General features: G+C 39.1%; 1 protein-coding gene across 2 annotated transcripts in view; it reads right to left on the bottom strand.

The window, feature by feature from the left end:
* The window catches only part of SDK1 (sidekick cell adhesion molecule 1), a 332,432-nt gene extending 322,184 nt beyond the window's left edge, over window positions 1-10,248 (bottom strand). The window contains exons 1-2 of one of the 2 annotated variants that reach the window (XM_026054081.1): window positions 9,771-10,248; window positions 9,016-9,669 (exon numbers count right to left, since the gene is read on the bottom strand). In XM_026054081.1, the coding sequence (XP_025909866.1) occupies window positions 9,016-9,445 (430 nt within the window). In that variant the 5' untranslated portion in view covers window positions 9,446-9,669; window positions 9,771-10,248. Of the gene's footprint in view, window positions 1-9,015; window positions 9,702-9,770 lie in introns of those variants that run through there. The other variant, XM_026054080.1, reaches the window with a different exon arrangement.
* Between the last annotated feature and the right edge of the window lie 405 nt (window positions 10,249-10,653).

Consider the following 10,653-nt stretch of genomic DNA (forward strand, 5'->3'; position numbering starts at 1 on the left):
TTCTGCCAAAAAATGAGTTTAAAAACTGCCTCGAGACAAATCAGGCTTTTAAATGTCCAAAACAAAACTACTAAGAATTTCATAACAGTAACACATCATTTTAAAGTAAAAAATATCATCCAACAGACTTTTTTTTCATGTAAGGTTTTCCAAATATAAGCTCAAATCAAAAGCACCTACTTTTACCCACCACATTAGATTAATAAAATGACCTTACTTATCATCTTAAATCAATCCATGAATTTTTATATTAATTTTGTCATTAGTTTCCCTCTACCAAAAGGATTTATTGTGATTAGCCTAAGACATCCTCGCAAGTTCTAAAATACAGATGATATTCACTATACAAGGGCAAACATAGACTTTGTGGTAAATGAAAATGTAATAATGCTCTTCATTCTTTTTTCTCAAAAAGCTAACAGAATATTTAATAAGTGACCAATATTTAAGATGGATAACTGTGTTTCAAAGTGTTTCAGAGAGTTTGTAACCTGTTGCCATGTCTTCAAAGATGGGAACATCAAAGACTCAAGCACTTTGTTTCCAGGGGATCTACTGCACACACATTGATATGAAAAAGGATGACTAAGTAATGAAATAACCATGAGTGTTTTGACTCTAACATGATTAGATTTGGCAATACAGATTTATGAGATTTTGGATTCACATTTAAGATCACACAATTTACACAGTTTCTCTCTCAATAAATAAGGTGCAAAATGAGAATACAGTTAGATGCGTTCATAAATTCAATTACGTTTGTAAAACTGCAATCCAGCAACATACACATTTAAATCATAAAAAATAATTTTGATTTTTCCCCTAGTAAATTACAGTATACAGATACATAATGCAAGAATCTGACATTAATGTCTGTACTGAAGCAAAAATAGTCCAATCAATTGTATATCACTGAAGAATAGCACCTTGCTATTGATGAAGATCAAAATATTTTTAGGTAATTACTACAGTGCCATTGTTTTCACTTAGTTTTAGTCAACTGAAGGAAAATTTAGACAAATAAAGAAAATTATGTATATGAAATTGCAACAGCTTTGATCTAAATGTGAAACTAAAATTCTTATATCAATTACCACAAACTGTTGGTTTTCTATGAAGTACATTCTATTTGTTAGCCTTGCTACATGAGCACAGATTAGCCATGCATTTTATTTGCCTTGATGCAGCATTCTAGGAAGTGTGAGAGTCCATATTCTGCACGTAGCCTCTTCCCCAGAACCACGGAGCTGCCGAGACTGTTGGATGCCCACAAAAGCTACTGAGAGCTGCAAATATATAAGAAATTGGCATTTGCTTTTCACATAGGCTATAAGGCTTGACTGAATTATTGGAAATCTGTATCTGACAACTTCAGCACTGGTTTCGAGAGCTCTTTCAGTCACGGTGCCTAGGTCCTCTGGTTTACCACAACAAAAATGTTTCAGAGTATAATTTTAGCCCTTCTGTATAGATAACCAGCACGCGCAGAATGCCCCATGGTCAGGCCCTTGGAATAGGACACACTTTCTCTTAGTTTGAATCTTCAGGAATTATTGTACAAGATATATGCATCTTTTTCAAGAAAATAAAAAAAACCACAGACTTCTCAGAAGCAGTTTTTAGGAAGATAGGCATCTTGAACACCAATTACAAGAGAGAAAAAAGTGAAGAAGTTTAACAATAATCAACATATTTTTCTCTTTGTGAGACATGGTTACTTTTTTTTTTTTAAAAAACAAAACGAAATTGAGACATACTTTTTTTAACCTCAAAATCTGATGTCTGAAGTAGCAGGCCTTACAATGGCCTTTAAAGGCTTTAACTTCTGTAACTCCCTCTTCAAAAATAAATGTAACTTCTTCCTGAGGATAAAAATGACTTGACAGAAGGTGAACACAGGAGTTACTATTCTTGATCTTTTGCTTCTTAGTCCTATCTAATGTTTCTGAAAAACAATGCCTGGGATAATCCACCATGAAACAATCTTCCTGATTATCTGTTGTGAACAAGGTCTTCCACCACAATAAAAGCTCTGCTTCAGATAATACCAGTGTCCTAGAAAAGCTGTGACCAGTTAGTGGATAACTAAGGAATCTGCTCAGTGTTTTGCAAGCACAATAAGGTTTTAAACTATCACCTCTATCTTTTACTAGCACTGCATGTTAGTTCTATTACAATAGCATCAAGGAGCCCTAATCACAGATGAGAACTCCATTGTGGGAAAGGTTGTATCAACCCGGGACACAAAGACAAAGCAAATTGAGGACAATAGTCAGAAAGACACAGATGGGCAGATATCTGAGCAATGAATCTGTATTCATCAACATGAACAGCAGTGTTTTCCGTGCACCACCAGCTGAGCGGCTGTAAAGTTTTGTTTATGCAGCATAGAAGAGTGCTTGAGGAATTTACTTCATTCCACCAAACAGCAGAATATCATTTGTCATTTTGTCCCAGGTTATGACCCATATGTCAGTACATATGTCTTTGAACAGCAGGTATGACACAGCACCACATATTTTCTTTCCAATTACTGGCTACTTTTTAATTATTTTATATAATTTCAATCTCCTTTGCACTTCCTTACAGCTAAGAAAGGAGAAACATTTCCTCAGTTGCAAGGAAGTTATCAATGACTTAGGCACAGTGAAACTATATTGAAACAAATGTTAGGTGAGCAAACAGTATGAGTAAAATGACATATATTTTTTGTCTATCTAGATGTTTGAAATATTTGCACTGTAGATCCATTGTTTTCTTAGTACCTTCCTTTTAAAAGTACTGAGATGACTGAAGAGATTTCCTGTGTATACAATGCCAAAAAGACTCATTATCAAAGCCTCAATGTTCTTGGCTAATAGGTATACAGAACTAGATAAAGATGGATCTTAGGCTGGAAGTTCTGCCTACCAGCTCTTCTGCATCTCTGTGTAATAATGAGTTACAAACGCTTCAATTTCATCCTGGAATCAATGTGTGTAACCAATCTGGCCATGTGTCCTGGAGCTATTTAACATTATTCACTGCTTTCTAGTCCAAAAAGGCTTCACACAACAAATTATTTTATGGTAACTTGTAAAAACTAGGGATATATTAAAGAAAATATGGTTTAGTGCTTGAAAGTAGTGTCCCATATATCCCATCGACCTATAGCACATTGATTTATCCACCAGAATCTACAGGCTGCCCCCTGTTAGGGCATGGAAATGTGAAAAACAGGACTTCACGACTTTCAGAAAAACACAAATGCTTTCCTCATTTACCAACATTGGTGCTTTAGAAGCTGTCTGTATAGTGTGTGACACACCATAAAATTGCACAATCCGCTTCCACATTTCGCATGAAATGACATCCAAGTCTTCCTTCTACCAGTTGTTGATGCTCATATCACCATTTTTACCTGCTGAACCTGCATGTTATAAAATGAATACTGAAAAGTGGTATCTGTGGAATTTACAAGTAGACAAGACAGAGGGGAGACAAAAATCATTACTGCAATTCTGTATCTTGAGAACTGAGATGCAGGAGCATTAAGGATACCATTCATATTGCCCATCTTTAGCACTGATCTTCCCTCCGTTAGAGAAAGAAACTCCCTTTAAGGATGTTCTAATGAAGAAATCCAAAGTTATGCATCCCAAATCACCCATTTAAAGGCACTAACCTTTCTATTTCCTACCCAGCAACACTGGTCTCCAATCTTAAGAAAAATAGTTAGGTCAGTTTGTAGTGAGGACAAACTTAAGTGTATATTCCCTTGTGTTGTGTCCAAGTCTGAAAGCTCTCTAACAACATAAAGCAATCTTAGTTCTGTCAGGGTCCCACTCCCTGGCCACGTGTTCCCATCACCTTTTTTCCACATTGTCCCTGACCTCAGTTTGAGCTGGTTTATGGAGCTAAAACAGCTGACAAATATCTTTATAAACCCTTACTCTAAATCTATATTTTTAATATTAAGGAATATTATGAGTATTTCACAGATAAGACATATGTTAGCAGCAGATTACTATATTTTTTAGGGAGAATAGTGCTAATTTTTTAATCTTTATAGCAATGGCAAGAAAAAAAAATGCCTGCTACTGAACCAAAAACGCTAGTACTCAAGACACAGTATGCACATGTGCAGAGACCAGAAATTGTGTAACACGTTGATCTTATAAAACCAGGCATGTTTGTTTAAAAACATTATGAAGTTTGTGCATTTTAAAATAAAAGGCTCTTCCTCTCTCAGCTTGAATGCAGACCTGCAAATGCCACACGCAGTAATTCCTATGGGCTCTATTTGAAGTTCTGAGGACATGAGGACATTTCAAAGTTCATGTCCTTAACGGAATGTATAAACTTTACTTGTATGAAAAAAAAAATAGTTATGGTATCTATTCAACACTTATTTATAACCAATAAACTGGAAAAACAAAACATTGCCAACAATATACTGAACGGGTGCCAACCACTACAAGCCTCCCTTTTAACACATTTATCTGGGCCAACTATCAGGAGAAAAAAAAAAGTACTTCCTACAAATGAAAATTATGAAATTGTACGCACTGTAACAAGATCAACATCAGCACGGGCAGAAATAAATCTGGAAACCACAACTTCCTCAGGAATAGACCTTTCAAAGACTTTTGTATTTATTCTACGTGATCTTAATGGGCAGCACAGACATCTTTGATGCAAAGGGAGATAATCGTCTTTACCCACTAGGAAGTACTTGATAGTCAGGAATGGAAAGCAGGTCTCACCACTGATGTGCTTTCCAGCTGTAATCATGATAAAAGTTCAATCCAGTGTCACACTATAGTTGCTAACAGGTCTTTCTTTAGACCATGCTCAAGTTGTCTTGTGTTGAAAGGTAACTTACCTACTTGGTTTCTGTCTCCAGTGTCTTCTGCTAATGTATGAAGACAACATGATAAACATCTAATGGCCATGGTCCTCCTACCCCCTAAAAGTACTGTTAGGGTGTGCTCTCGAGAAACTGCCTGAAACACTGTTCTTAAAATGTTGTTATATACGTATACATATCTCTTAACTTGCTTTGAAATGTCTTGAAAATGGGTCATTTTTCAGCAAAGCGTATAAATCAAGAAGTTTTACCACAATTTCAATTAGAATTCACACGATATGGACACACAAAAAGAGCCCACTCTTTCCATCCCATTTCCATATGGATAGGGCTTGTATTTACTCCTTCAAAACCATATTTAATAATCGTATACATAAAGAATTCACAAGGAATGCAATAAATTCACTATGAATTAATGAGGTTCCAGTGAATAATATCAGAGTCCTTTGGAAATCAAAATGTGCCATTCAATGTCTAATTCATAATGTCTTTGATTCTCAAATAAGTGTCACCCCACACTGAGCTGTCTCTGTCCTTCTAACAATTAAATACTCTTTGCAAGTTGTTTATCTTATTACACATCACGCGCAGCTTGAAGTTTGCTCGTAAAGGCTTCCTACACTTAGCATAGGTACAATTTAGAGCAGATTAAATATTTGAATCAAAAGGGTGAGGTCCAGAAATATTTTCCTCCATCTTCCACATCACTGTTTCTACCAAAGCGTAATACATCTCCATGCCACCTTAAATACACATTCAGATCCTTGTTCAACTCTGAATTATAGATTTGATCAAGTGGCATGAAAAGATTACACTCTATTTCTGTTAAACTAAGAAATATCAGACAAGCTTCTCTTTCTTAATATTTAAAGATACCATCTACTGTTAAGAGAAGCTTAAAACTATGCACTGGTTTTATCTATTTTAAAATCATTCTGAGCTACAGGCATCAGTCCAAAAGAATCAGTATTTTTTCTAAGCAGTCTTTCATTCTTTAACAAAAATAAGAGATGGGGAAGGTACTTAAAGCCATTACGACGCACATAGAGTAGCCTCTAGCAACTTTCAACCTATTTAAACACGCAGCCTGTTTTGTTTCCATACAAATATTCAAGTATTTTAGTAAACATTTTGTAGCTTAATAGGCAGCAGTGCTTGTTAATGTGATAAATAACTAATAAATTCCATTCTTGCAGTCAAGGTTTAGCATTCAGCGGGACTGTGCACAGGCACGCTAGACCACTGAGATAGAGGTCACTGCAGGATAATGTTCTTCTAAGTACCATAGCCTAGTTACTATGTTGAAATGATTCACTTTTACCATCACCTTGCAAATTCTAAATTGGTAATTATAGTGATTATCAATTAGCATCTCATTACTGTTTGATGACACACAATGACTTGAGGCTAGCTAGCACCTAATATTCAAACTTAACAAAAATGCCAAGTGGCACCATGGCAGAGGCCAGCAGACGTAAAGAACTGAATGTGCAAAGAAATGTATGACCCTTTCCAGCCTGTTAAAGGTTAACTGTCCCCATGAGCTTCCCATTCACATGTGGGGAACGTGGGAAGCAGGGTGAGACACATGCAGAGGCTGAAGGGGTCTCCGTGCAGACCTCAGGCCAGCTTGGAAGCGAGGGTGCTGTCCCAGGCTACGTTCACGGGACAAGGCACAGCCCTCCTTTCCTGTCACTGTCATCCTCAGAAAGTCTCTTCCAGAATGGGAAGGTCTTCACTGACTACTGAAGTTTGAAGGGAATGTTGCATTATCTGGGATAACAAAACAGTGTACATTTCAAAAAGGAAATTCACTTATAAATGGAAAACATCATATAAAGCAGTGTATTATCATTACATAATTATATAATGCAACTACCAGAGAAAACAGAGATGCTGAAGAGCTAGGTACAAAGTGTATTTACAAGTTGGTTTATCTACATTTCTCCTGTAAATCTGCTTAGGTGCATAAGATACTCAAGCCTTGAGAATATTCAAACAACCTGTTGCTGTTGAAAATATTTTCTTTCACTTTACGGTACAAGGTATTTAACCTCGATGACCTTATCCAGTGTTTTCTGTGAACTAAGAAAGTATGGATATAAATGATGAATGCACTAAATAGATCAAAGAAAAAGAAAAAAGAAAGAACCCTGAAAGAACCCTGACTTAGAAATGTATACAAATTTTGGGACAACTTCATAGAATCACAATGCAGATGGGTTTGTGTGACCTCCACATTGACTTGTCTGTTAAACAGTCTTTAAAGGGCCACCTGTAAAACGCTTATCTCTTCATATACTACATGAAAAGATAAACCTACTTTGTTCCTGAATAATTTAATTGTTTATCTTTCATTGTTCAATGGCTACTAAGCTCCATACCTTTATTTGCAGTGATTTTTCCTCTTAGAAAGAATATAGCGTTTTCTCTTTGCTTCCTCTTCCCCCTTAATCAATGGTGGGTAAAACTAACTTGGTCCCAGGACCTCTGTTTCGGATAGTATGTGAACACTGTGCAACTCCCTGAGAAGTTTGTCATCTAAAACTAACAATACTGAGAATGCTTAGTAATCTCAAGTGTTATGTTGAAATGTTTTCCCATACTATGGGCTAAACAAAAGTTTTAGTCCACTTTTTAGTCCAGTAAATTGGCTAGTTTACTACCATAATTTCCATGAAACTGTTTTACAAGATATAAATTGATTTCTGAATCGCTTGCACCTGAAACTGGCCTCAATTAAAATCTTTAACATTTTTTAATGTAAACAGCATTGTCAGTTACTTGCCTTTCAAAATAAAGTATTGTGTGGGCGTCTATCAACAACTGAAAAAGAAAATGTTAATTTTAATTTGCAGGGCGAATTATGCTTTGTTTCAGAGTAACAATAGCCTGCAAAGGCACGCAGGCCTCAGCATAAGTAGTTTGGGCATAGGAATGACAGCATAAACAAAGCATTAAGAAAGGTTTGGGAAGGTGGAGTCCATTATTAAATACTAGATTAAAACTCTTTTGTATCCCGGGGTCCAAAACTTTTAGAGGGTGCAACAATAACCCCAAGCAGACAAACTACAGTGGCTTTGGCCCTGTAACCTCTCCTCCTTAGCACACAAAACCACACAGTTATTAAAACCAAAGGCAGTGCTGTTCCCTATGAAATATTCACATCCAAAGTAGTAAAGCACAAAGCCCAGCCCCCCTTTATAGGGTATTAACTTCCGCTTTTAATAACTTACCGGCCCACACGACACAGCTCAGCATTGTGCCACCGAGCACTCCCACCAGACAATGCACACAGCAATAAAACTCACCCCAGCGAAGAAAGTGAAAGCTGCATTTGTTCAGCATGTTATTTTGTGCAGCCAACTGTAAGGCTTCTGCCTGCCATTTATTGTTTATTCTGTCAAAGAATTATTAAGAATTAAGCCACATTTGGCAATTTTTTGGGGCAGGGAATTCAGATGCAAACTGACTGACACTTGATATTTAAAGTCTATTGGACGACTCTGACCCTCCGTTTACAAGTGACTCATTTGACTGCGAGGATCTCTGATGTGGAAATGCCCAGATACGAATCAATCGCAGTTTTTGTCTCGCGTAAATGTTACTTGGCAATCCAAGAGCAACGGACAATGCTCGAACCGAGGTTCACATAGAATGGTCCTCATATGTTTAAAGAATTCCTTTTACATGCCTGGCTTAGCTCTAGCCTGTGGATTTATGTCGCTTTCTCCTAATAACTTATCTCAGTGCACAGTGTTTTTAAACACACACAACCCGCAGTTAACTCTTTTGCTGCCTTTGAAAAAGAAGAAAACTGCACAGAGAGGCACATGCAGGCACGTTTAAATAAATAAAAGGGCAGGTTTGATCCCAATTAGGCTGTTGATTTGTTGACTCTTTGTGGAAGATGGAGGGGTAGGAGAGGGATAGGAGGACAAGAGGAAGAAACACATAGGTGCAGTTTGCAAATGCTTATTCCTTAAAGGAACAATTGTGTGGAAGAAATAAGCATTGCTACGCGGAATCAGCTCAGTGCACATTCTGCAATTTGTTATTTCAGACAGAGCTAAAGTAAAACAGTACATCTTTACACCAGCAAGATTTCCTTCCCCTTAAGAGGAAGATGCAGCATTTCTATAAACAAAAAACGTCTCTAGCCCTACCTTGTGCCAGTGCTTGCAACATGTGGAGCTGGAGCAACAGAAACGCCCACCATCCCCGACAGACGAAGGAGCAGAAGTTTAACTTTATCATCACGCTGTCTGCCCAGCTATTCCTGCGGGCAGCGATTTCACGATGCTCCTTCCTCCCAACCATTGCTGGCCCCGTCCGGCTCGGCTGCCCACGGCTGCTGCCAGCGCGTCGCTCACTGCTCCTTCCGCACCCTGGGCTCCCTTTGGGGGAGCATCGTCCAGCACCCCAGGGCCTGGGGGGCCCAGAGGCCCCCACGCCGCAGGAACGCCTTGGATTTGTGCTCACTTTGCCCGCCAGCCGAAAGCAGCGCTCCGCTCTATTGCAATCCCCACCTAAGTCAATGCATTTTGGGGAGGTATTGACTGCACCAAAACAACCAGTCAGAAATGGGAAACACATGTTTCTCTGCACTAGCACATCCAATGCCTTCAGCAGAGAGAGAGCAAGTTTCTCGGCGTCAGTATTTTAGTAAATCCGCATCTTCCAGCACGGTGGAAGACTGATCCATCTCATCCACCAGCACACAAGCCAAAGAGTACCTTTCAGAGCACAAGGATGATGGAAACTGGTACCTCTGTGATTTTTATGGAGCAGGGTGAGTTTTCTGGCATGTATCCCATCGCCTGGTAAAAAAATAAAAAAAATAAAAAAAATAAAAAAAAAGCTTGCTATGGAAGTGTTCAATTATTGTACAAGGAGGAAAAAAATGAAGAAAAAAAAAAACCTAAAATGAGGAGAAAGTATCTTGCTGTTCCTTGGGCTGAAGGATTTTTTTCAGACAATTTCAAAATTAGCCATGCAGACAGAGTAGTCTCCAGATATCCCCGCAAAGCTCTGCATAGTTGTATTAATCCGATTTTCCGCCGGATACGAATCTCTGCCGTCAACAGGAGGGTCTGGGCAGCCCGCGGCCAGGTGAAGCAGCAGCTCGGGCAGGGACTGCAGCTCCGTGCAGCCGCACACAGGCCGGCGGAGGGGGGCTCCCAACTGCCCCCTTCCCTCGGAGGGAGCGAAAGCCCCAGCGGAGCTTCCCTCCTCCCGGAGGTAGGTGCAGACCTGCGCCTTGCAAGGAGACCACGGCGAAACAAACAGCCAAAAAATTTTTAAAAAACCACCTCCCGCACGCGAAGCGTTCTTCTGGCCGGTTACGGCAGCAACAAGGAAACAAACGTTCAGCAGGAGCGTGTCCGCGGCGGGGGAAGGGAAAAACCTCCCCAAACCACCAGCAACAAGGTGAAATCCTCCCAGCTTGGCTTGGATGGGCTCCCGCCTTCCTCGCTCGCGCCGCCCGGGGATCCGGGCTCTTCCTCCGAGCGTTTCTCCCCCGCAGAAGCTGTAAACACAAGAGGGAGAGGAGTGTGTCACCACAGCAGCACAAGCGGCAATCAAACCGTACGCAAATTAAAAAAAAAAAAAAAAAAAAAAAAAAAAAAAAAAAAAGGCACGGAAGGCTTTCACATTTAAACAATGCGTCCGGTATTGTTTCGGTCCCGCCTATCGCAAGGGGAAAAAGTTTCGTGGGGGACGCGTTCTCCGCAGAATTACAAAGAAGGGGAGTTATAGAAGAACACCCAGGATTTAAACGGGAAAAAAAAAAAAAAAAAAAA

Source organism: Nothoprocta perdicaria, unplaced genomic scaffold (assembly GCF_003342845.1).
Source record: "Nothoprocta perdicaria isolate Ctin4 unplaced genomic scaffold, notPer1 scaffold_12, whole genome shotgun sequence".
In the NCBI taxonomy this organism is placed as follows: domain Eukaryota; kingdom Metazoa; phylum Chordata; class Aves; order Tinamiformes; family Tinamidae; genus Nothoprocta; species Nothoprocta perdicaria.